Source organism: Carcharhinus amblyrhynchos, chromosome 35, assembly GCF_965287045.1.
Source record: "Carcharhinus amblyrhynchos chromosome 35, sCarAmb.v2.hapA, whole genome shotgun sequence".
Classification (NCBI taxonomy): Eukaryota; Metazoa; Chordata; class Chondrichthyes; order Carcharhiniformes; family Carcharhinidae; genus Carcharhinus; species Carcharhinus amblyrhynchos.
In genome coordinates, this window is record NC_137358.1 from 9,204,243 (window position 1) to 9,232,007 (window position 27,765).

General features: G+C 46.5%; 1 protein-coding gene across 1 annotated transcript in view; it reads right to left on the reverse strand.

The window, feature by feature from the left end:
• The window catches only part of LOC145361790 (serine/threonine-protein phosphatase 6 regulatory subunit 3-like), a 117,308-nt gene extending 90,226 nt beyond the window's left edge, over window positions 1–27,082 (reverse strand). The window contains exons 1-2 of the mRNA XM_080217768.1: window positions 26,633–27,082; window positions 44–276 (exon numbers count right to left, since the gene is read on the reverse strand). Coding sequence (XP_080073894.1) covers window positions 44–270 — 227 coding nt within the window. The 5' untranslated portion in view covers window positions 271–276; window positions 26,633–27,082. The remainder of the gene's footprint in view (window positions 1–43; window positions 277–26,632) is intronic.
• Window positions 27,083–27,765: the final 683 nt, after the last annotated feature.

Sequence of the window (27,765 nt, forward strand, 5' to 3'; positions counted from 1 at the left end):
ATCTCTCTCTTTGAGGATCAAGCGCTGTGGGACAACCCCTTACTTGTAGCGAACTTTCTCGTCCATATCTTCAGATGGCTCCATAGTGATGCAGGTGACGAGTGCCTCCATGCTGCTTGGCCGGGTCAGAAACTCCACCAGCTTGCGATTGTTGGCCTTGCACTCTTGTAGGACGTCCTCCTCGTCCATAAGCTCAAAGAGAGTGACATCCTCGCGTTCCAGGAGCGTGTCAATGTGCGATGTCGTATGAAGATCAAACTTCCAAAACATGATGTGCTGCAGGAACAGAAGATACCATCATGAAACATCAGCAAACTCTAAATGCACTTGCAATTAGGGCAGGCGGTGGCCTTGTGGTATTAGCACTAGGCTATTAATCCAGGAACCCGGGTTCAAATCCCCACTATGCAAATGGTGGAATTTGAATTCAATTAAAAATAAATCTGGTATTAAGAATCTACTGATGGCCATGAAACCAGTGCCGATTGTTGGAAAAACCCATCTGATTCACTAATGTCTTTTAGGGAAGGAAATCCGCTTTCCCTTTCTGGTCTGGCCTACGTGTGGCTCCAGAACCACAGTAATCAACTGCCTTCAAACGGCCTAGCAAGCCACTCAGTTCAAGGGTGACTAGGGATGGGCAACAAATAGACAGCCAGCGACGCCCACGTCCCACGAATGAAAGAAACTAAGCCTCTCCCACCTGGAATGCTTGGGGTGGAGTCGCTTTTGGATTTCAGAATTCTCTAGGTGATGTTACAATGTCCAAACCAGCAAATACAGTTAATATAAATATTTACTTGAAAGATAAAAGTGATAAAACACTATCAAGCAGCAATTGCAATAAAAATGATTTTATTTATCCAAATACTGTATCTTACACGTTTCTCCTCCCCAAAAACTGCGCTAAAATGAAATGGAGCTGATTGGGTCTGTTCAAAATGTTTTCAGACAATTGGTGTTTCTAAGCAATAGATGTCTGGACAGGAGAGGTTACATTCAGCTACAAAACATACATAACAAACCACGTACATTGTTGGACTTCAGTCACAATGGCACATCCCAGGAGTGTTCAACAGCACCTTCCAAACTCACCACCTTGGAGAACAGGGGCAGTGGGTCCATGGGAACACCGCCACCCCCAAGTCAAAGTCCTAGAACTTGCTATGTAATGATGTGGAAGTACTCTCATCACGTGGCCTACAGCGGTTTTGAATGGCAACTGGGGACACGCAAGAAAAATTCTGGCCATGCTAACCAAAACCCACGTCCCAGGAATGGAGGAATAAGAGGGAGGAAATATAGATTAAGATTGCAGCAGCTGTAGGGATGAAAGAGCATGGGGTTAGGGACAGAAAACTGGCAGAGGGGAAATCCTCGGAGGGAGGAAGTTGCTTGGAAAATGGCAGCGCTTTTCTGTTGTCTCTATTGGTGAATCAAGCTCATGAGAGCCATGCTGATCCACCCCTGGGGTAAGAGAGGACAATCTGCCCTTTTATTTGTATGCGTGCACAGAGTAGACAAGGCAGGAATGGGCTTGGTTATTCAACCAAGTCCTTGAGCCAACTATCCCAAATGATACACAGCCAACAGCTGCCAAAGTCTTTGCCATCTGTGGAAGCACCCAAAGGTTTCCAGCAAAGAGTGAAGTGCAGCAGGAAAACAAAATGCAGGGAAAAGGAACAAACAGCAGCAGAGGTGGTGGCAAGGAGTCACACTGCATGAAGAGACTGTTACATCATTGGGAAAATGAATGAACAAGTAACAATTGCTGGGAAGAAAGAGGAGCCAGAATGAAATCAAGTGGCCTTGTCTGGCAGGCACCATCATCAGCAATAAACACAGGATGGCCATTGAATACAGACGGGTGATATATATAATTGTAGATGTTTATTCAGCAGAGTGAGTGTTAATACCAAGCTTACCATTATTACACAATGCACTGTTCTTTATTCCCGTTTCTGCTCCTGCACCATTGCACTGCCTGAGTGAAAAGGCAGGAATACTGTGCACAAAAGAACACCCTTAAAAAAGAGAACCCACCCGATGTTCTATCCATTCGCTGAAAGAGACAGAAAGCCAGCCAGACTGTCTTTGTGGACGTACATTCCTCCCCACCTGTTTTTCCAGTACTTAAAACAGTAAAATCTGCCCTTAAATGTTTGCGGTATAACAACTAAATCCTTGTAATCATTTCACAGCATTGGTCACGAGTAATGTCAAAGAAATACATAAAAGCGCTCCAGAAATTTCTTGCAGAAAGTCTTCTCAATAATTTGTCAGAAGGCACACACGACACATTTTTTCACCTTGTTTGGAAGTGGTAGTGTTAAGAAAGGCAATGTGACCATTCTCTTTCTCTCGGCATATCCAGAAGGACCAGGTTCAAACACAAAATAACCAGTTGCGCCAGAGCTGAGTTTTCATTGTGCTTACTGCCTCTGGCTCAAGTGCAGGCCCAGCTACAATTCGAGCCATTGGCTGGCCAGCTTCTCAATGTGGAAATATATTGCATGAGCCAGGAGGTTCAAGGTTGCCATTGCAAAACCGCATGGAATTGGGATATATAATTTCACACAGCAGTGTAGGGCATGGGCAGCGCGGTGGCACGGTGGTTAGCACTGCTGCTTCACAGCACCAGTGATCCGGGTTTGATTCCCTGCCTGGGTCACTGTCTGGGTGGGGTTTGCACATTTTACTCATGATACCGGGTTTGATTCCCAGCTTGGGTTACTGTCTGTGTGGAGTTTGCACCTTCTCCCTGTGTCTGCGTGGGTTTCCTCCAGTTTCCTCCCAAACTCAAGATGAGCGGGTTACATGGATTGGCTATGCTAGATTGACCTGAGTGTCAGGAGGATTAACAGGATAAATATGTAGGGTTATGGGAGCAGGGCTTGGGTGGGATTGTGGCCAGTGCAGCCTCAATGGGCCGAATGGCCTCCTGCACTGTAGGGATTTATGATTTCTAAACATGGCAGCTAATTTGTGCACAGCGACGGAAATGTACTCTGGGATGAGTCACTTGCTTCAGCAAATAAATAACACAAGAAAAAAATACAACCAGACATCACTCCCACAGTGAGATTATAACTGGGTAATTTGTTGTGATGTAGGTTAAAGAACTAATTTTTGCTTGGTCACTGTGGGGGAACTTCCTTGCATTTCTCTGAAGTAGCACACAGTGGATTCATCCACTTAACAACGCAAAAAAGGGCTTTGATTTAACTTCTCGTCGAACATTGGCACCTCGGCAGTGCAGCACTTCCTCAGTACTACGTTAGGGTCCAACCTGGACTGCGTGCTAAAGTCTCTAGGAGTTGGACTTAAACCCATTGCAACTTGGGAGTGACCAGTGACATCAGCTTTGCCTGATTACCTTCTGCATTTCTGACGCAGTGGTTCGGAGGCTAATTCTAACAACCACAAAGTTTAAAGTTTATTTATTAGAACATAAGAAATAGGAGCAGGAGTAGGCCATCTAGCCCTTCGAGCCTGCCCCGCCATTCAATAAGATCATGGCTGATCTGTCGTGGCTCAGTTCCACTTTCCCGCCCTCTCCCCATAACCCTTAATCCCCTCTCTTATCAAGAACCCATCAACCCGCTTCTTAAAAATATTTAGCGAGGCAGCCTCCACCACTTCAACGGGCAGAGAATTCCAGAGATTCACCACCCTTTGAGTGAAGAAGTTCCTCCTCAACTCCGTTCTAAACCGCCCCCCCTTTATCTTGAGGCTGTGCCCCCTAGTCCTACTGTCTTTTTTGAGCGGGAAGAGTCTCTCCACCTCTATCCTATCCATCCCATTCATCATCTGATACGTCTCAATGAGATCTCCCCTCATTCTTCTAAACTCTAACGAGTACAAGCCTAGTTTATTCAGCCTCTCCTCATAGCTCAATCCCCTCAACTCCGGTATCAGCCTAGTAAACCTCCTCTGCACTCCCTCCAGGGCCAAAATATCCTTGCGCAGGTGCGGCGCCCAAAACTGCACACAGTACTCCAGCTGCGGCCTCACCAATGCCCTATACAGCTGCAGCAAGACCTCCCTACTTTTATATTCAATCCCCTTCGCTATGAAGGCCAGCATCCCATTCGCCTTCCTGACCACCTGCTGCACCTGCAAGCTGGGTTTTTGCGACTCTTGCACAAGGACCCCGAGGTCCCTCTGCACCGTCGCCTGCTGCAGTTTTTCGCCCCGTAAGTAATAGTCCTTCCTACCATTCTTCCTACCAAAGTGGACCACCTCACACTTGCCAACATTAAATTCCATTTGCCATTTCCTGGCCCATTCGCCCAGCCTATCTAGATCCTTCTGCAGACTCTCCACACCCTCCGCACAATTTGCCTTTCCCCCAATCTTGGTGTCATCAGCAAATTTCGACACCCTGCACTCGGTTCCCTCCTCCAGATCATCTATATAAATGGTAAATAGCTGAGGCCCCAGCACCGACCCCTGGGGCACCCCACTAGTCACCAACCGCCAATCCGAATAGCACCCATTGACCCCCACTCTCTGCCTCCTATTTGACAACCAATCCTCTATCCACGCTAACACCCTACCCCCAACTCCATGTCCCCTGACCTTCTGCAATAACCTCTTGTGAGGTACCTTGTCAAACGCCTTCTGAAAATCCAGAAAGACCACATCCACCGGCTCTCCTCTATCCACTGCCCTAGACACATCCTCATAGAACTCCAGTAAATTTGTCAGACACGACTTCCCTTTAATGAAACCGTGTTGCGTCCGCCCTATCAAGCAATTCCCTTCAAGATGCCTCGCAATTTCCTCCTTAATGACGGATTCTAACATTTTACCTACCACAGACGTTAAACTAACCGGCCTATAATTCCCCGCCTTTTGCCTGGCACCCTTCTTAAACAACGGCGTAACATTAGCCGTTTTCCAATCTTCCGGCACTTCCCCGGAATCCAGCGACGTCTGGAAAATAACCACCAAGGCATCCACTATCACCTCCGCCATTTCTTTCAGAACCCTCGGATGCATTCCATCCGGTCCTGGGGACTTGTCCACAATCAGCCCCTCCAGTCTGTCGAGCACCACCTCTCTAGTAACAGTAATGTCATTAAGACCCTCCATTCCTACCACCTTTCCATCTCTAACACCCGGCAAATTATTCACGTCCTCCTCCGTGAAGACAGAAACAAAAAAGTTATTCAAGACCTTAGCCATATCCCCATCCCCTACCACTAGCTCCCCTTTCTCATCCTCTAAAGGACCAACGTTCACCCTAGCCAGCCTCTTCCTTTTTATATATTTATAAAAACTCTTGCTATCCTTTTTTATATTAAGTGCTAGCCCAGCCTCATAGCTTCTCCTACCCTCCTTTATCAACTTCTTTGTCAATCTTTGTTGACATTTAAACCTTTCCCAATCCTCTTCTCGCCCACTGCTCTTAGCTACTCTAAATTCCTCCGCTTTTAATTTAACACTTTCCTTCACCTCCTTCGTTATCCACGGCTTATTACCTCTCTTCCTACTGTCCTTTTTAACCATCTGAATAAATTTCTGCTGAGCACCAAGAAAGATCTCCTTAAAGATCCTCCACTGCTCCTCAGCAGACCTACCTTCCAACGCACTCCCCCAGTCCACATTTGCCAATTCTTCTCTCATCCTACCATACTCCCCTCTATTCAAACAAAGGACGCGTGTCCGGGAACCCACTTTCTCCTCCTCCATCTGCACCAGAAACTCCACCATACAATGATCACTCTCTCCAAGAGGATCCTTCACCGCAAGGTCCCTAATTCTACCCGCCTCATTACATAGCACCAGATCCAAGATAGCTCGCTCCCTCGTCGGCTCCGACACACACTGTTCAAGGAAATTATCCCGGCAGCATTCCAAGAACTCCTCCTCGAGCCCACCTCGTCCAACATGGGTCGACCAATCAATATGCAGATTGAAATCTCCCATAACTACTGCCGTCCCATTCCTGCACGCCGCACTTATTTGCGTGTTAACAGCCCGCCCCACCTCCAGATCATTATTCGGGGGCCTATAGACGACACCCACCAGCGTCTTCCTCCCTTTGCTGTTCCTAATCTCCACCCACAACGATTCCACGTTCTGCTCTTTGGCTCCGATATCATCCCTTGCTACCACCTTGATACTATCCTTCATCAGCAGAGCTATGCCACCCCCTCTTTCCTCCTGCCTATCCTTCCTAAACACTTGATAGCCCTGTACATTCATCTCCCAGTCCCTGTCACCTTGCAGCCACGTCTCTGTAATGGCCACCAGATCGTATCCATTTGTGTCGATCTGCGCCACCAGCTCATCCACTTTATTCCGAATGCTTCGTGCATTCAGATAAAGCGCTTTCATCCCAGCCTTCACCTGGACCCTATTTGCCGTAACGCCACCAATTGGGACATCCTTGGCCTCTTCCCTTACCTGTACCCTATCCTTAACTTTAGACCTCGTAGCGTCACCTACCCTCGCACCCTCCCCCCCCCTAATTAGTTTAAAGCCCTGTCTACAGTCCTCTTTACTCGATTCGCCAACACTCTGGTCCCAGCACGATTCAGACCAACCCCATCCCGCCCGAACAAGTCCCACCTACCCCAATACTGGTGCCAATGCCCCATAAATTCGAACCCATTCCTCCCACACCAATCCCTGAGCCACCTATTCACTTCCTTTATCCTGTCAACCCTACGCCCGTCTGCACTCAGTTCAGGCAGTAGCCCAGAGATGACCACCTTGTCGGTTCTACTTTTTAATTCCATTCCCAGCTTCTCATACTCCCTCCCCAGATCCTCAGTCCGCACTTTGCCTACGTCGCCGGCACCCACATGTACTACAACGACCGGGTTCTCACCCTCCCACTCCAGGTTCCTCTGCAGCCCAGCTGCAACATCCTGTACCCGAGCACCAGGCAGACAACACACCCTTCTGTGCACTTTGTCACTGTGACAAAGGACAGTGTCAATACTCTTCACCCCACTATCTCCAATCACTACTACGTTCCTTTTCCCCTTCTCTTTGCCTATGTCCTGCTGCATCACTGTACCGTGTGCAGTTTGCTCACCAACCTCACCTGCCTCGTCCTCTTCCAGGCTGGAAGCAAGAACCTCAAACCTGTTATGCAGATTAAGAGGCTGAGGCCTCCGCTCCTCACCCCCCTTCCTCCTCCTCCCAGCAGCCCCCTTTTGTCCCTGACCCTTAGATTTAGCCAGTCTAGGGGCACCCTCTCTCCCCCTGATGAGCCTCAGTGTCTGTAGCTCAGAGGCCAGCTCATCCACCTTGAGCTGGAGCTCCTCCAGCAACCTGCACTTACTGCAGACATGGTCACTGGGAAGGGCCCTGGGGTCCGCCAGTTCCCACATCATACAGAAACCACACATCACATGCCCCTCCATTATTCACTGTAATTTTTTATGGGGAAAAAATTTTTTTCCTTGTTTCTTGCTGTAGTAGTTTTGAAAAAATTTTTTTTTCCTTGTTTTTTTTTCAAACAAACTCACCTGGCCTTTTTCCTTCAAGCCCTTTTTGATATTAAGCCCTATTAACTCACTCTGCTTCCCACTCACTCCGCTGCCCGCTCAGACGCTGCCCGCTGTCTACACCAGGCCTCCTTTTAAACCTGGCGCTGATTTAAAGCAGGCTGGTCCACAAATGCCTTTTCACCACACCCTCAGAATTCTTAAAGCAGTAAATACAATAAATAAATGCTTTAAACAGTTCTACAAAGAGTAAAGTGCTTTAAACTTATTTTAAACAGGTTTTTAACAGGTAAAATCTTAGCTCTCTCTCTCTCAGCTCCAGCAAACAATGGAAGGCTTCCGCAAGTGGACTTGCATTAACACTGCATTGAAGTTACAGTGAAAATTCCCAAGTCACCACACTCTGGTGCCTGTTCAGGTACACCAGGGAGAACTTAGCAAGGCCAATGCACCTAACCAGTACATGATTGGAACTGTGGGAAGAAACCGGAGCGCCCGGAGGTAACACATGCAGACATGGGGAGAACATGCAGACTCTGCACAGATTCCTAAGCCGCGAATCAAACTCAAGATTCCTGGCGCTGTGAGGCGGCAGTGCTAACCACTGTGCCGGCCCCCTTGGAAAATATCCAAAGGGTGCATATAAAGACAAATCTGTTTTTCCTGCTGCAAAATTTACTGGAGTTCTATGAGGATGTGTCTAGGGCAGTGGATAGAGGAGAGCCGGTGGATGTGGTCTTTCTAGATTTTCAGAAAGCATTTGACAAAGTGCCTCACAAGAGGTTATTGCAGAAGGTCGAGGGACATGGAGTTGGGGGTAAGGTGTTAGCGTGGATAGAAGATTGGTTGTCAAATAGGAGGCAGAGAGTGGGGGTCAACGGGTGCTATTCGGATTGGCGGATGGTGACTAGTGGAGTGCCCCAGGGGTCGGTGCTGGGGCCTCAGCTTTTTACCATTTATATAGATGATCTGGAGGAGGGAACCGAGTGTAGAGTGTCGAAATTTGCTGATGACACCAAGATTGGGGGAACGGCAAATTGTGCGGAGGGTGTGGAGAGTCTGCAGAAGGATCTAGATAGGCTGGGTGAATGGGCCAGGAAATGGCAAATGGAATTTAATGTTGGCAAGTGTGAGGTGGTCCACTTTGGTAGGAAAAATGGTAGGAAGGACTATTACTTATGAGGCGAAAAACTGCAGCAGGCGACGGTGCAGAGGGACCTCGGGGTCCTTGTGCATGAGTCGCAAAAACCCAGCTTGCAGGTGCAGCAGGTGGTCAGGAAGGCGAATGGGATGCTGGCCTTCATAGCGAAGGGGATTGAATATAAAAGTAGGGAGGTCTTGCTGCAGCTGTATAGGGCATTGGTGAGGCCGCAACTGGAGTACTGTGTGCATTTTTGGGCGCCGCACCTGCGCAAAGATATTTTGGCCTTGGAGGGAGTGCAGAGGAGGTTGCTCCTATTTCTTATGTTCTAAAGTACTCATCTGGCTATTGGGCAAAGCCCGAATTAAGTTCAGATGTAATTTCCGACCAACCAGCGATCAATGGACTGCCAGTATTCACTGCCTATGTCACGTAATAGGAATAGACAATCAAGATAGGTAGTTAAGTGCTAAGGGAGTGGCAGAACTGAACCCCAGATGAGTCACCGGCTTCAGAAAAAGAAATAACAAGCACAAATACAACTCCAGGAATTAAACTGCTAGGTCAAAGAAGGGAAACAAAGTGCAACAGTGAATGGGCGGCATGGTGGCACACAGGATAGTACTGTTGCCTCACAGCGCCAGGGACCTGGGATCAATTCCAGCCTCGGGTGACTGTGTGGAGTTTGCACATTCTCCCCATGTTTGTGTGGGTTTCCTCCAGGTGCTCTGGTTTCCTCCCACACTTTAAAGATTGGCCATGCTAAATTGTCCCTTAGTGTCAGGGGGATTTGTAGGGTAAATGGGGTTACAGGGATTGGGCCTGTTTGGGACTGTGGTCAGCGCAGACTCGATAGGCCGGATGGCCTCCTTCTGAACTGTAGGATTCTACGATGCTACAAATATACACACAAACGATGAAAACATAATGAAGTTGGATTTCAAGCAAACTCATTCGCACTGCCTCATCGACAAAGAAAGTTGCGAGCTACCGGTTATTGGCAATGACCATGTATAGTACAGTAGTAGGTGCGCCTGAGAGAGTAGAGGTGGAGGAGGCAAGAGGCAAGTTGCAAGGCAGCAGACTGCCCGGGTGGCTCAAGATAAATTCTACCATTTGTAATCAGTGCTATATAAAGGAAAAATCATAACAGACAGCTCTGTAATTCATCTGAAAATAATGTTGGTTTTGAAATGAGTAGCTGCACCACAGCGTGCGTGAAGATTGAGTCAAGTCAGGAATGGATTTGGACGAGTTTATAAAGATGATGCTCTCCAGTTTCACAGCAGATGTAGTAAACAGTGTGGCCCATTGGAAAAGGTCAGCAATTCAAAACTAAAAATTGCACCGCAGTGCATCCATTTTGAGAGCTGTCACCTTTCCAAATTGCATTTCATTTGCTGCAATTTCTCAAACCAATATAGGCAGGATTTTAATTCAAGCGTTCCATTTACTTAGCAACTGTCTTCTTCCCTTTCCATGCTAACACCTTTCGTCTTCTGAAGGTTCCACGCTGCCCTGGCATACATCACAATGGATTTGAGCCGTTGACACAAAGGCTATCCGACCAAGGGGAGCATCATCACACAGCTCAAACTTGATCCTCTCCCCTGGGGGTCCACTTTGTAGTGAGGTTTGCCGGAAACCAAGGGCACACTTGAACATTCTCCTCCTTGACAATCACTGCTACCTACCTACCCCCCACCCAGCTGACACAGTTCAGACTGGCGACTGATCCAGGAGCTGTCATGACTCAGACACTCAGCCACTGAAGGCACGTCTCACATTCTAACCTAGCCTCTGCAACACCTTTTTGTGCACTGTGCCTGGGCCTTGGCCCTGAACCTCAGCTCCACTCCAGTGAAATTAAAAGGCACATTCTCTGCTCACTCTCAACATCTCAGATAACAAGCCAGCAGACTCCCATTAGACCCATGAATGATTAGAAGGTATGTAGATGAAGCCATTTCCTCCTTTTGTGACTTAAAAATGCTCCAAGCCTTAGCATTACCTGCTTCACAGATTTACACAAAGCACTCAGGGAAAGCCCACACAAGTTACATGCAAGCCTTCCTCTTATTGACAACCAATGTGACAAAACAAACTTTTTTATTATTTCATTCGACGCGTGCTATTATGCTTATTGGAAGAGCAAAGCCAGACACTTCCTGCACTCATTCTCAAATTACTACAGCACTTTCATGACCTCAGCCATCTCCAGCCACCCGCATTTGGGCCGCCCACACACACACACACACACACACACACACACACACACACACACACACACACACACACACACACACACACACTAATCAACGAGTGACGCCCAGTTTGCCGACCAGCCCCAAGAGCAAACACATTCAACAGATTTGTACTGAGATGTTTGGGGGGGGGGGGGGGGGGGGGGGGCGGCGGTGCGGTGAAGAGAGAGAGAGAGAGAGAGAGAGGAGGAGGAGAGAGAGAGAGAGAGAGAGAGAGCAGAACAACGTTTGAGACAACATATATATTAACGTTAATCACAGTTCAGGCTGCCATTCCTGATATTCCTTCCCAAAAGCTGACCTCCCCCCGCCACCACTCTACCATCCGCAGGATTTTATGTGAGCTAAAAATACCCTTGAGATCCAATCCAAGTTTGGAAGCAGAGAAATCTATAAACAAATCACACCACTGGATACAGTTATGCTTTATGGGTAAACTGGACAGAGAAATGTCACATGAGCATTAATGCACTTTCAAAGCTAGTGATCCTTTGACGACGCTGTGATAGATGGTATCCTGTCCGTGCTTTACATGTTCCATTTGCCACCATCTGGCACATCTAAAACCAGCGAGCAGAATCAAGGCTGAACTGAGATCTGCTATTCTGGCAAATATAGCATTTCATAAAAAAACCCCTTGTGCCCTTGGCAATTCCCTCACACTGTCAGATGGTGGTAAATGGAGATTTAAAAAAAACCGCCAGATACTTACCCTTCAGAAATCTCTTGCAAGGATGAGATGAATGACCACCCCATGCAGTTGCAGACTGGTACACCTATGTACAAAGTCTTTGCTGGAGGAGTTTTTTTTTAAATTGCTTTATTTGAAGAGGCAGGTACTGAAGGGGGAGGGCTGGGGGATTCACAGCTTTGGCATTTAGAGCATTCTCTAGAGTTTTTTAAAGATGGATTTTAGTTGGTCTTATTAAATTAGAAAATGATTGCAATCCCACAAGGATCACCTCTTTTGATGGGCAAATTAAAACAAGCTTCTGTTCCACCTGCCATTTTGAACCCCCTGCACTTTTATTTTTCTATTCCCTCACTTTTCCTGCTCTGTCCCTGCCATCTGAACAGCACAGTGGTTAGCACTGCTGCCTCACAGCGCCAAGAACCCAGGTTCAATTCCAGCCTTGGATCACTGACTTGTGAGCAGTTTGCACATTTTCCCCGAGTCTGCGTGGGTTTCCTCTGGGTGCTCTGGTTTCCTCCCACAGACTAAAAGATGTGCTGATTAGGATGCATTGGCCATGCTAAATTGCACCTTAGTGTCCAAAGATGTGCACGTTACATGGAGAGGCCATGCTAAATTGACCCGGAGTGTCAGGGGGATTTGCAGGATAAATATGTGGGGTTATGGGGATAGGGCCTGGACGGGATTGTTGTCAGTGCAGGCTTGATGGGCTGGATGGCCACATTCTGCACTGTAGCTATTGCATGTTGGTAATGACTGCTTGCTGGGGCATTGTTTGCAAGTGGAAATGGCTCACAAAAATCAAAACATGGAGTGTAGACAGGGCTGGCATTCCCAAGCCCTAACCATCCTCCATTTGGGTGCCCACCAGTGTGTTTCTGCCGGTATCAAAGAGTTACAAACCCTCACTTGAGTGAGTTAAACCCTCCCAGAAACAAAGTCCACTGTTCAATCACCCACTTTGATAAGGGGCCATTCTATGCGCTACATCAGACCTGCTACAGCAGGACTTAAATATGAAGCAAAGCTCCCCTGACGGTGTGATACTGAGTTATGCAGGTCACAAGGTCCAAAATTTGGCTTATGATCTGTGCTGATTTAAGATAATCCAGCTTGGTTAGCAGTTAGATCACAGAGGCTAGGGGATGGATGAAAGGAAATCATCCAGCTTTCCAACCACTTTTCTACTGCCTATGGAAAATGAGGGTGTTGTTGTGATGCCCATTACGGTTGAATAGCCAGCCAGCATTTACTGCTCTTGCTTTCACGATGAGGATGGTAAGTAGAGACAAGGCAGCCTGCTAAGCATCAGCCAGAAGTCAGCCCTCCCTGGTGTTTGTGGATGAACTGGGTAGAAAATGGGCTTTTTCTTCCTCCTCTTAAAAGTGAAATAAGTGCCATTCACAGACCAGTGGACCTCCTATGGCATTGCTGACAGATTTACATTGATCTGACTCTCACCTCTCCTTGTGGATGCTGGTGGGAGGTATTCTGGCGTAATCCAATGGTCCCCACTCATGCCCACCCCTCCATGACAAAATCTTGCTCAATAGTGCCATTTATAATTCCTTGCCTGCACTTTACTGCTGCTGCACTAAGGGACTAGCTGCACCCTTGCATCCTACTGGCTGCTATCCACTTTTGCTTCTGTTTTTCTTTTCCTGAACCAAGTACCTCAAGAAACAATTAAAAGGAGCCAAATTCAACCTGATTATTTGTTTTGTGAACTTTTAACTTCAATTTATTTGTTCAAAGTCAAAGGCAAGATGGCAACTTGGGAATTCAAAAAGGCTCACCACAATCATTACTTTCAGACAAGATTTCATCCATGGAATCTCAAACCACTGAAGCATTAATTTGAATAAAGAATATAGACATAAATATCCAATCCAATATATACTGTACACCGGTCTCCAAGCATGATACAAACATTCCAGAAAGATTCAAACTACATTCTTGCACTTCCACAGATCAGAAAATTAAAAGTTGCTTTGACCTACTCTAACTCAATGTACCATCTTCAGGGTTGAGTTGCTTTACGTTCCCTGAAAGCTAGAAGTTTGATTGGGAGGCACATGTAATATTTTCAGATTTTCTTCTGACCCTCCAGGAGGTTTTGTGATGCAGTGGGTAAGGCCCCTGCCTCTGACACAGTGGGTTTGAGTTCCAGCCTGGGACTTCCTGGCAAGGAAGATGCATTCGTAGCATGACCCATGGCTTACTACCAATTTGCAAATCCTCCCAGTATGTCTACGGCAGACAGAGAGAGCAAGAGCGTGTCTCCTGCTCAGTCATGCTTGATGCAGGGTGACCCACCTCAAGCTACAGCCTCTGGCGACAGGATAGCCAGCTGTTCCAGGGAAAACTAGTTGTGGAAACACAGTCACAAGTATCTGCTTCCTCTTGGGGGGGCATAGTTTTAGGCACATTGCGATAGAGGCAGCTGAACTCTTCGGCTAAGCCCATCTAATTATCAATCAGCAAGCCTTCACGATGAATTCCAAAGGGGGGAGGAGAAAGAGGGAAAGCAGGGGTGGGTTCACAACAGTATTAGGCCAGCTTTTAAAGACAGAACCACAAATTACAAAAAAAAGCATCCAGCAAAGTAAAAATGGGTTAGTGCTGCAGACAACAGATGTACATCATCTCTTATTTGCCTCCATCAAACACAAGGGGAAACCTTTGCAATCTTATCTTGTGTCAAAATCAATTGTACGCATGCATTTCACCCAAGCTGAAAATCAGCAAACCACTCCAAACTGTAAATGCTACGTCAACATGACAACAATGTCCCTTCCCCTCTGTCGCCTGGTTCAAAACCTTCACTTTTCATTTCAAGTGCCTCCTCCCATGTCAGCCTTCAAACATGGGCATTGAGCTTTAGGCTTGGGGAAAATCCAAGCACTAAAGGACATGATAGCACTAGCAGTGGTACAGAGGAGTCTCACCATGATGTTGCCTGGGATGGAGCACTTGAGTTATAAGGACAGACTGGATAGACTTGGGACTGCTTTCTCTAGAACAGATAAGGCTAAGAAAGGGACATGATTCAGGTATATAATATGAGGGGTAAGGACAGGGGGAGTAGGGAGCAGCTGTTCCCCTTTGGTTGAGGGGATCAATCACGAGGGGGCATAGTTTTAGGGAGATTCATAGGGGATTTGTGAAAAAGTGGTGGGAATCTGGAATGCACTGCCTGGGAAGGTGGCGGAGGCTGGAAACCTTACAATCTTTAAAAAGTAGATTTGGATGGGCTCTTGAAATATCATAACATTCAAAAATATAGGACAAGTGCAGGAAAATGGGATAAGTACGCCTTTAGTGATAGTTGTCAGTGTAGACTCGATCGGCTAAAGGGTATTTTTCTGCACTGCGTAACTATGATTAGTATCCTGGCCCACCCACTTTAATTAACACCTAGTTCATCCATTCCAATCCCCTTTCAGTCCAATCATTTCATTGGCAAAAATCTGTTAACCTATTAACAGTACAGAACTTTGCAAACATTCAAACACTCGAATTGACTTGTAACTCTTGTTGCTCTCTGTCCAGAAAAATTTCCAAAATTGGAACACAGCTCCCAAACTGCTTCATTCTTCAGGTGCCATATTGCATCAGCAATCACAGCTTTCCAACTTCCATGGTCCATGACAGCGCTGTTCTCAAATCTTGTCCCTGTTTGGTTTCTAAAGTCATCGGTGCACTTTCTCCTTTGCCTCCCTCTTGCTCTGCTGCCCTCAATTGTCCCCAGTCACCATCAGATGCTTTAGTTTCTCTCTCAAGTTCCTGCCCAAAGAATTGAGTTGCCTCTTGGTAATCACTTGGAGGTTCTTCCCGTGCGCCTACTTTCCTCAAACTCGTCATTAGATGTGTGTCGTCCTTGACATACATCTTGGAAACACTTTACAACATCTTAACTCAGCTCAGGCCCTTTCTGACACAAGAACACAAGTAAGGACTTGAGTGGAATATATTTGGCAGGCACTTGAAACAGAGACAAGGGTTTTGAAAGTAATAGAAAATGACAGGAAGCCAGACAGAAAGCTGGGTGATGGCAATGCATGGGGTTAAATGGAGAATAAGGGAGTCTGAATGTATTCTAATGAGCCGATGTGATTTCAAAAGTAGAGCTTCAGTTTTGCCAGAAACGTTGACTCAAAGAACTGGAACAGAGACTCGAGCAAGTCTTGGCATCAAGAGGTGGCAGAATGGTAAAACAATCTGCCATCAACATGTATCTGAAGCCTGATCTTTTGACTTGCTAAGTCTTGTCAGAGGGCATTCTAAGAGTCAACCACATTACTGTGGCTCCGGAGTCACATATAGGTCAGACCGGATAAGGATGGTAGATTTCCTTCCCTAAAAGACATTAGTGAACCAGTTGGGTTTTTCCAACAATGGTTTCATGGTCATCATCTTTCTTTAGACTTTCAATTCCAGATTTTTGTTGAATATAAGCTTCACCATCAGCCGAGGTGGGATTTAAACCCAGGTCCCCAGAACATAACCTTGGGTGTTTTGATTACTAGTCCAGTGACAATACCATCATCTCTCCTTCAGAATACTGAAAATGTTCTTGGGCACATGAAAGTTTATTTATTTGTCACAGGTAGGTTTACATTAACACTGCAACAAAGTTACTGTGAAACTCCGCTAGTCACTACACTCTGGTGCCGGTTCAGGTACGTTGAGGAAGAATTTAGCACAGCCAATGCACCTAGCCAGCACGCCTTTTGAACTATGGGAGGAAAGTCATGCAGACACAGGGAGAATATGCAGACTCCGCACATACAGCGATCCACGCCAGGAGTCAAATCTGGGTCCTTGGCGCTGTGAGGCACCACTGTGCCACCCCAGATCTTTTAGGAGAATCCATCAAAAGCTATTTATTGTGGCCTTCGGTATAAGTATGAATGGACCCAATGGAGAGTAATCTCACATAGACAACTCTGTGGAGGCCAGAATCATCAGGAGTGCCAAAGCAACATAGACATCAAGGAGAAGGGGATTAAAGATAATCATGATGATAAGATCACCAATAACTTTAACCAGAGCAGTCTATGTGTGGTGAGACAATGCTGTAGAATGCCGAACAGGGAACACTTGGAAGGTTGGGTATATATCGCAAGGCACAAGTGCACGTTGAATACTTTGGAAAGCAAGGAAATATTTTAGATAGGAGGAACTGGAGACGATGGTTTTGAAATTGGTTTAAAATTAGTTTTGATGGAAGCAGGGATGTTGCTAAATTTAGGTTAATAACATCACCACAGTAACAGGGAGAGCAAGTCTGGAAAGCTAGACTGTAATCAGTAAAAATGGATAAATGAGAGCAACAGGAGAGGGGCCAAGAAAAGGAGAAGAGTTTTAAAGTTTATTCATTAGTGCTACAAACAGCCTTACATTAACACCATAGTGAAGTTACTGTGAAAATTCCCTAGTCGCCACACTCCAGCATCTGTTCGGGTACACTGAATTCAGCACGGCCAGCGCACCTAATCAGCACATCTTTCGGACTATGGAAGCAAACTGGAGCACCCGAAGGAAACCCATGCAGACATGGGGAAACCAGCAGACTCCACACAGTGATCCAAGCCAGGAATTGAACCCAGGTCCCTGGCACTGTGAGGCAGCAGTGCTAACCGCTGTGCCATCGTGCAACCTAGGGTGCAAGGAGGAAGAGAGCTAGATTCTGGGAATGGAGGTAGATATACGTGGCACAGCGGTTAGCACTGCTGCTTCAGCACCAGGGACCCAGGTTTAATTCCTGTCTTGGGTCACCATCTGTGCAGAGTCTGCACGTTCTCCATGTCTGCTCCAGGTCCTCTTGGTGCTCTGGTTTCCACCCACAGTCCAAAGACGTGCTGGTTAGGTGCATTGGCCATGCTAAATTCTCCCCCCATGTACCCAAACAGGCGCTGGAGTGTGGCGAATAGGGTATTTTCACAATAACTTCATTGTAGTGTTAATGTTGTAACACTAATTAATAAACTTAAAAATGACTGTCCTTGATTTTGAAAACAAATAATGCTACAAGTTTCCCATTTAGAAGAGTGAAAAAAAGATAGCAAGATCATGGAGACAGTAAGTGGAGAATCTAAGCTTAAAACTGTTAATGCCACATGAAACTGGGCAGGGACAAGGATAGATTCTGGGCAGGGACAAGGAATAACTAAGAATTTAAGTCTCTGCAATACTGTTCAAATCCCTGTTCCTTCAGAGATGCTGCAATGATAGAGGGCATAACTAGCTAAGAAAGCACTCAGTTTAAGGAAAATGTGAAAGGAAGGTGTGGCAATTTTTATGTCTGAGGGGAGGAATACCGTGGAAGGAGACATCAGGGATACCAATTACGAATAATAAGTAAAACCAACATTGCTTCTTCATTAAACCACTCAGTTGTTGGTGAAAGCTGAACGGAAGTCTGTACGTGTCAACTCAGCCACAATTCAATGTGACTTGAGTGACAGGTTGCTCCACAGGTAAAAACCTATTTCATCCAAGTTCTATTAATAGGAAGCTGCATCATGCCTTTCAAGAAATTTGACCAGACCAATCCATAGCAAATATCACTTGCTCACAAACACTGCGCAGATGTCAAATACATGAGCGACCAAAACGTTTAGCTACTCAGGCGATTCTTTTCTGAGCTCTGGGAGGTTTCTATAATCGAGCGTGAAAGCCCAGACAGGAACGCAGCCACATACATGCTCCCAGGCCTCCGCTCAAGACAATTTCCTGCAGCTGGTGAAAATAAGTCAGGTTTCATTCAATCCTCTGATGCTGTACACTGAATATATGAATCCCCCTATTCTGCTTGTGAATAGGAGCTAGATTATTCCAAACATTTATCGCTGGGGAGACATTTTTCTGTTAACTCCTTGGAAATTTAACTCCCTAATTTCGACAGATTGCCTTCATGGCATTCATACAATTCCCAGTACTGCAGGTGGCCATTTGGCCCATTGGGCCTGCACAAACAACAATTCTACCCAGGCCCTGTCCCCACAACCCCATGTATTTACCCTGCTAATCCCCCTGACACAAAGGGGCAATTTGGCATGGCCATTCAACCGAATCCAGACATTTTTTGCAGCATGGAAGGAAACTGGAGACTAGGAGAAAACCCACGCAGACATGGGGAGACGTGCATTGAAATATATCCGGCTCTACATCATTGCAGTCTTTTTTTAGATACATCGATGGGTCTGCTTTGTTGACTTTGCTCTCGATTGTACTGTTTAAGGCTGGCTGAACTTAACTTGACACTCAGCACTTTTCTACCTGAGATCTGTATTGTTGTTTTTCCTCTATCTTTTTAAACTTTATGCTGTTGCCACTGACCTACATGCCAAGCATGTTGGCCAATTTACTATCTAACTGCTATCTCATCTGACCACATCATGACAGTTCTTGAAGCTTTTCAAATCTGCTTATCACATTTTACAGGATTATAGAATTTCTTGGCCCAGCAGGTCTGCACTAACTCTCAGATAGTTACTCTGACCCATGCCCTAACCCTGCACACACTTACCATGGCTAGTCCACTAAACCTACACATCTTTGGACACTAAGGGACAATTTAGCATGGCCAACCCACCTAACCTGCATATCTATGGAAACTAAGGGGCAATTTAGCACAGCCAATCTATCCAACCTACACATCTATCAAAACTAAGGGGTAATTTAGCATGGCCAATCCACTTAACTTGCATATCTTTGGAGTCTGGGGGGAAATTGGAACGTGGAGGAAATCCATGCAGGCACGGAGAAATATGCAAACTCCACATAGTCACCTGAGGTCGGAATTGAACCCGGGCCCCTGGTGCTGTGAGGCAGCAGTGCTAATCCCTGTGCCACCATGCTGTGTCTTGATATTGAAGATGCTCTGTCCATAGTAACTCCCAGCCTCCTTTTTTACTCTACATGCCAATCCCATGTCATACATTTGTCATCTTGTGCCTCAAGCTCTTAGCTATGTCTATCACTTCGAGTAGTTTGCCCAGTTCAATAAGCAATTGAAATTTGTTTGCGAACATTCAGCTGCATTCTCAAGTCACTCCTCTAACATTGCATCATCAGTAAACTTAACCAGCTCAGCAATGTTAACAGAAGCAACCCCTCCCATTCTGCCCTCTCCAGAGAAAAGGTGCCTAACTTCAGTTCAACACCTCCACCACCAGGTCTGCTGAGACAACACTCAGTGTGTGGGGGTGAACTGCAAACTCAAACAGCTAGGCAGCTCAGGAAGCACATGTACTTTAATATAGTTACCAATTCTGGCAACTTGCCTTACAACAGGAGTGCACCGTGCCAAGAATGTTCTACTTTAGATACAGTGGATATTGCAAGTGCGTGGTTATATATTGTTACCAGGGTGATCTTTTTGTAACATTTCATAAACAAAACGAAGGTGGGGGTGGGGGATGTTGAAGTTCTTCTGTGCCCGAGGGACCAATGGCCAGACTGTGAAGCAGGTAAGGCAAGTTTTATTTAGGATTGCTTTCTCCCTTGCTCTCCTGCGACTGTCGACACTCGCCAGCGTGTCGGCACCCTCCAGTATCTCACCCAAGTCTTTATGCATAGCAGGTTATTCAACCACATCGCGTCACAAGTTCACCCAATGTGCGCACCCTTTCACTAACAATCACTGGACAGCAGGAAGGCTGAAAGCACGCAGCTCGACCTTCCCCTCACTTGCCAGAGCTGCCCTGATGCTAGTAACGCCATTTAGGCTGCTACACGTTCAGAGATCAGATAACTCAGCATGGGCAGAGTCAAACCTGCAATCTTGAATTAAGTTAAAAGGTGGTATAACTAAGCCACTGGGAGACAGTGTGGCAGCAGGACTACATACACCAATCACCCTGCAAAGCCCATATCTAAACATCCCTTACACAACTCTCTTATAGCATTGGCTAAGAATAGAGGATTTGATGAACATTTATTTATTAGAGTCACAAGTAGACTTACAACTAACATTGCAATGAGGTTACTGTGAAAATCCCCTAGTCACCACACTCCGGTGCCTGTTTGGGTACACTGAGGGAGAATGTAGCATGGCCAACGTACCTAACCAGCACGTGTCTCGGACTGTGGGAGGGAACCGAAGCACCTGGAGGAAACCCACGCAGACACAGGAAGAACATGCAAACTCCACATAGACACTGACCCAAGCGCAGGAATCGAACCTGAGTCCCTGGTGCTGTGAGGCAGCACACCAACAAACTCTGCCATGGGGCATTTGGGCTCCCATTCACAGCCACAGCTCCTCAGGCATGTTGAGTTTCCAATCTTGGCTTAGTTTCCAGTGAAAGCAGAAGGAAAATGTTTGGGGGGTGGGGGACTTATTTTCATGTACTCAAAACATGAGTGTTGTGAATAAATTACCAAAGAAATGCCCTGAAATGGTATAAACAGATTTGGGACCAGGGATTAAATGGTACATTCGAAGGACAGTAAGTGGGCTCACATTTTCCCAAATGGGGTGGATTATGTAGGCTTTTTCTTCCTATGAGTTCATATAAGTTTAAGTAACAGGGCTGGGCAGTCATTTTCCTAAGGTCCACAGGGAAGGAGAACAAAGAACATAAAAATTAGGCCAATCGGCCCTTCGAGCCTTCTCCACCATTCATTTTGATTATGGCTGATCACCAAATCCAATATCCTGATTCTTCCCCCCTACCCCCATATCCCTTTAGCACCAGGATCTATATCTAATTTCTTCTCAATCACACAATTTTTTGGCCTCAACTACTTTCTGTGGGAGTGAATTCCACATATTCACCACCCACTGGGAGAAGAAATTTCTCCGCACCTCAGTCCTTATTCTCAAACTATGACCCATAGTTCTGGACTTTCCCCACCATCGGAAATATCAGGAGGGGGGCTGGAAGAAGCAGTTGCAATTTAGGTAACACACCAGTTATAATTCAGATTACCACCCGGCTATTTTTAGTTCCGCCCTGTAAGATTTCAGGCCAAAGCAGTTCCTTCTTCAGCCTGTTGCAGCAGGTATAACCAGGTCACTGTAAAATGGCAGACTTTTATTTGAACCGCTTCTCTATAGATTAAAAGGAATCGTGGTACGAGACGAATGAAGGGATGGTAATCCCTGAGACAGACATGGAGAGAGAACGGGGTGGGGCTAATGTTCCACAGTTCTTCAGTACCTCAGCCAATTGGTTACCCTTTGTACGTTTACAAATGTTCAGCACGCTATCCGACTGTACCAGACATCACAGCCAAACTCAAATTGGGTCCTTCCAACATCCAGATGTGCACTTTCCACAATGATCAGCAGGGGAATCTGTTTTAAATTCTGAGAACAGTGCTAAATAATGCTGCAATCAGCAGATAGCTAGCACCCTGTATTGTACCTGTTACCTAGCCAATCAGTCTGGTGCAAGAATCCGAGTTGTGCAACGGGATCATTAGTCACTCGATACGGCTTTCGAGAGCAGGAGGAAGCTACTCAACTCACCAATAATTATAAATAATCCACCGTACAAAATCAAATTAGCCACACTGGAAAAAAACTTTCCTTTTTGAATCAGACCAATCCAATTTAGGATACCGAACACTGAACGAATTGTATAACATTTTCCAAATTAACAGTCTGACATTAAAATCAGAGTAAGGGCCCAATTAAGGGAACTTCCCCATTTAATTCTCTGAAACGGAGGTTTCTGGGCATTGGGAACAAGTGGAATGTCTTCAACGCTGCAAAGGTAAGGTTCAGAAGATACACCCAGGCCAAACCGTGCTTTAAACTGGTCAGCTTTCCTCATTATCACTGTCCACAAATCAAACCTTTGCCCCACCACATCCCCATCTCCCTCCCCCAACCCCGATCAATGTAGATAGGCACACAGTTGCCTTGCCCACATCAAGAGAATACCACATCTTAGTCATTGACATTTTACAATTCACACTTCCTGGTTAAATATATTCAGCATCACATTACAAGCACGCACCTTTGTGACTCTGAGAATGGTGACTCTGAGAATGTCAACTCAATTGAACTATAATTGTCAAACAATAGATGGAATATTTACAACCTGATGACTCAGCTAACTGATAAGGACTCTATCTTCCTCGTCCCAAGTCAACAAATACACCACAAATCACCACTCATCGTACGTACCATCATCAAAACTGTACCAGCACAAATAAAGACAACGGACGTTTATACAGCTCAGATCAAATCTCTCCAAGCTCATGCAATGTCCACACGTGTAGACTAACTTGGTAGACATTCTGTGGCAGCAACATGCCACCAGCAACCAGTTAATATGCTTACTGTGATGATGATTAAATAGGAATACTCCCTATCTGCTTGCTCAGACATTGCTATGGAATTAACATTGATTGGGCTAAGCAGATAGGACACTGGTTTGAATTTTTAAGTGTCTCAGACAATACAGTACTATGTCATCCACCTGCATCAGGGACGTCCAAATGTCTCTGTGGACTCATACCGTGAAGTCTTATAGGCCACAAATGAAGTTAAAAGAAATCCCCCCATTAATGAGCATTTGGCTTCCAATACTAAATGCTCTTGACATTCATTTTGCAGCATACACGATGATGGAGAGACAGAAAACAATACTGAAATGCTTCAAAATAACCTGTCACACTATATCACTCAAGTTCAAACTACCTGTCTTACTGCAAAGTTTCAATGCTGTGAGAAACAGCACAATTCAGTATGGGAACGTGATTTCTCCCCTTTTTCCTCAGTAATTTCCTCTCGAGATACTCAATCCTTGCAAGGAGGCATTTGCATGGACCTTAACTGCCCTCCAGTCACATTGCCAAGTAACTAGTTACTTGTGTGCCTAAGTGAGGCCAGTGGATGAAGACACAGGGAATCTCAGATTGAGTTATAACGAGAGGCTGGATAGACTGGGACTTTTTTCCTCTGGAGTGTAGGGGACTGAGGGGTGATCTTGTAGAGGTCTATAAAATAATGAGGGGCACAGATCAGCTAGATAGTCAATATCTTTTCCCAAAGGTAAGGGAGTCTAAAACAAAAGGGCATAGGTTTAAGGTGAGAGGGGAGAGATACAAAAGGGTCCAGAGGTGCAATTTTTTCACACAGAAGGTGGTGAGTATCTGGAACAAGCTGCCAGAGGTAGTAGTAGAGGCGGGTACAATTTTATATTTTAAAATGCATTCAGATAGTTAGATGGGTATAGAGGGACATGGGCCAAATGGGATTAGCTTACAGGTTTACAAAAAAGAAAGGGTGGCATGGACAAGTTGGGTCAAAAGGCCTGTTTCCATAGAGTAAACCTCTATGAACTTCCACATTCGGCTACACAGGAGCCCTCGTCTCCTGCATGTGACCTGGAGATGTCTTGATGTTGCAATCACTTCTCTGCTAACCTTTCCATGAGGGGGGAAGGGGGGCACAGCATTACTATTCCCACATATAAACACAGTTTCCAACAGCAACCACCTCACTACCAACACGTGAAATAAACCAGATTCCATTCCATTGGAAAAGAAACATGACCAGCAGTAAAAGAGAATGACACTTTAAAGGCAACATCTTTTAAATGGCAATAGTTAGAAAGAGGCTATGAAGTGCCTCCTCAGGGTGACATATCACAGAAAAGTTTACAACGTAGAAGGAAGGTCTTTCTTACCCATTAATAAAACATTTGGAATAATCTGCTGGATACAGATAAAACTAATCTGCTAATTTAAGGTCCAACTAGATTTCAGGAAGGAAGATCTCACCTACTAGAAAGGTAAGTTTGATGGACTGAGTAACCTTCCCTGATTTGTTAACTTTCCGCATGTTCTCTCTTCTCATTATCCTCGAATGGATGCAACACAAGAGGCCATTCAGCCCATTGCCTCAGCTTGCCCCACTCCACCTCTCCCTCCCCATCAATGCAAACTTTCCCTCTTCATGCAATTACCCAACTCCGTTTTGAAAGGCAAGATTGAAATGGTCTCATCCACACACTGCCGGGGTTAGTGTGGATTCTAACCACTCATTGAATGATCTTCCTCATGTCGCCTTCGTGTCCCCTGATTCTTGACCCTTCCATCCAGGGGAAGTTTCTCCTCCTGGCAAAAACTGTCATGAGTCTGAACGTCACGATCAAATCTCCTCGCAAACTTCTCTTCTCCAAGAACTGCCCCAGTTTTTCCATCTATCCACCTACCTCATCCTTGCAATCGTTATATATCCTTTCCACATCCTCTTTGGGAAGAATGTGAAGGCATCAAAGTGCGGTGCCCAGAAAAGGCCACAACATTCAAATTGAGGCCCATTTTCTGAACAGACTAACCTCTATTCAGGTGGAATTCCAGGCCCCAGTCACGCGCCAGTATCTCATCCAACTGTTCATTCTGTGTATAAATCTAGACAAAACCTGTTGGCAAGCTATTTAACAATGAGTGGCATCACACCCAGCCTGACATCCACACAGCCAACTTTCTTCAATTAAAGAAAGGATAGGTTCACTAGATAGCCATCTATTTCAGGATCCCAGATATACTGAGGTCAATCTGTGGAATTCCTGCCATTGCCTTCAGGGATTGAGCAAACAATAAGAAATTTTAAGGCACAATAGGAGGCCATTCAACCCACTGTGACTCTACCAGCTGAAAGAGTGCTATCCAGTCTAATCTTAATTCCCTGTGGGTTACAGGACTTTATGTGCATAAATAAGTATTCTTTTTAATGTGATGAGGGTTTCTGCCTCAGGAAGTGAATTCCAGATCCCTAGCCACCCTTGGGTAAAGAAAAGCCAACCCCTGCAATTTAAATTTATGTCCCTGTCAAGGAAAAACGATGCACCCAATTCACTCTTTAAAGGCCCCTAACTTCATACGACTCAGTTAAATCTTCTAACTGAATTTCCACAGGCACTTATTCCTTTTTGGGTGCAATAACTTGCGATCTGTTTTCTTTATTTTTTTATGGGACATTGGAGTTGCCAGCAAGACCACCATTTGCTGCCCATCCATAACTTCCCTTGAACTGAATGCACCGCTAGGCCATTTCAATGAGCACTGACTCAGGTCTGGAGTCACATGGAGGCCAGGCTGGTTCAGACCGACAGATTTCCTTCCCCGAAGGACATTTGTGAACCAGTTGGGTTTTGTTTTAAATGATTTATGATCACCACTGCTGAGACTGGCCACCAATTGCAGATATTAGTCAAAGTTAAACTCCAGCAGCTGTCACAGTGGGACGTGAACCCAAGTCCCTAGATCCTGAACCTCTGGATTATTCATTCACCTCATATACTGTCATCTCCCTGGCAAAACTCAGCAATACATAGCATAGAAACAGGCCCTTCAGCCCACCACATCAATGTCGAGCATCAAATACCAATCTATACTAACCCATTTACCAACTCTTGGGCCACTGCTACTATTCCTCAGCAACTTAAATCCAGATGTGGATCATACACTGATTTTTACATTGAAAATGCTTCCCCTGCACATCCAGTTAATACTGCGAAAGAAATAAACACGGACGCGCGGGGGAAGCAGGTTTGGGGAGGTGATGGCAGGGGGCGGGGTGAGTTGGGTTGGCGGGGGGTGAGGGTGGGGTGGGTTGGCGGGGGGTGAGGGTGGGGTGGGTTGGCGGGGGGTGAGGGTGGGGTGGGTTGGCGGGGGGTGAGGGTGGGGTAGGGTGGGGGGGTGGAGGAGATGAGGGTGGGGGGATGGAGGAGATGAGGGTGGGGGGATGGAGGAGATGAGGGTGGGGGGATGGAGGAGATGAGGGTGGGGGGGTGGAGGAGATGAGGGTGGGGGGGTGGAGGAGATGAGGGTGGGGGGGTGGAGGAGATGAGGGTGGGGGGGTGGAGGAGATGAGGGTGGGGGGGTGGAGGAGATGAGGGTGGGGGGGTGGAGGAGATGAGGGTGGGGGGGTGGAGGAGATGAGGGTGGGGGGGGTGGAGGAGATGAGGGTGGGGGGGTGGAGGAGATGAGGGTGGGGGGGGTGGAGGAGATGAGGGTGGGGGGGGGAAAGGATGAGTGGTTAAGGGGGGGGGGGAAAGGATGAGTGGTTAAGGGGGGGGGGGGGGGAGTGACTTACTTTCAGTGCAGGCTGAGCGGGTGAGATCCCACCGCCAGACGGTAATGGAGGCGCTGCCGGTCGGATGGAGATGGCGAGATGCGGAGCAAGTGACCGCCGAGAAGCTGCATTGGGCACCCGTCTGATGCCACCTTCCGTTTCCCGCTCCGAACCCCGGTCTCAGCCCCCACCTTTAACCCGACTTCCCCCTCACCTGGGCCGGCCCCGCTGCTCAGGAAAGCCCGGGGCTTGACCTATTTCCGCTAGGCCGCGGCGGAGCAACTTTGATTCTGGGCGGCTGAGAGGGAGGAAGGAAAGTTGAGACGAATGGGAGAAAATAATGTAAAAAGGGGATTACGGGGGTAAACGTCTGCTCTAATTTTATTCTTTAAATCCCCCCCCCAAGTCTGCTCCCCTCCCCCGGGTCGCCGCCCGTTGCTATTTACACTCGGCGCTCTCTTCTCCGGCTCTCTCTTCTCCGGCTCTCTCCTCACAACATGTCCGCCCGGCCCTGCTCCTCCAACATCCCACCCTACACCGCGCGGCCCGGCCCCGCTCCTCCAACATCCCGCCCTACATCGCGCAGCCCTGCCCCCCACTCCTCCAGCATCCCGCCCTGCAGCGCGCGGCCCTGCCGCCGACTCCTCCAGCATCCCGCCCTGCAGCGCGCGGCCCCGTATCGGCAGGCGGGCTGATACCTGACCATCTTACCCTCCTCAGCAACAGCTTGCCTCTATGAGTTGTCAACTCCTCCAGGAATCCTCCCCTTCGCCTTTATTCCTTGAAATGTTTCTCATATCAGCAACACCCACATTTATTTACTGTCTCTCATGAGACTAATGTTTCTTCTTTTAGCACAGGAGTTAATTTGGAAGAGTTTAAACTTTAAAACTATGCTATTATTTATTAGTGTTACAAAATAGGCTTACATTAACACTGCAATGAAGTTACTGTGAAAGTTTCCTAGTGCCTGTTTGGATACGCTACGGAGAATTTAGCACAGCCAATGTACTGTACTATATATACTATAATGCACAGCCAACATGTTTTTCAGACTGTGGGAGGAAACCCACACAGACATGGGGAGAACATGCAAACTCCACAGACAGTGACGGAAGCTGGGAATCAAACCCTTTTGGTACGTCCTGGGGTCC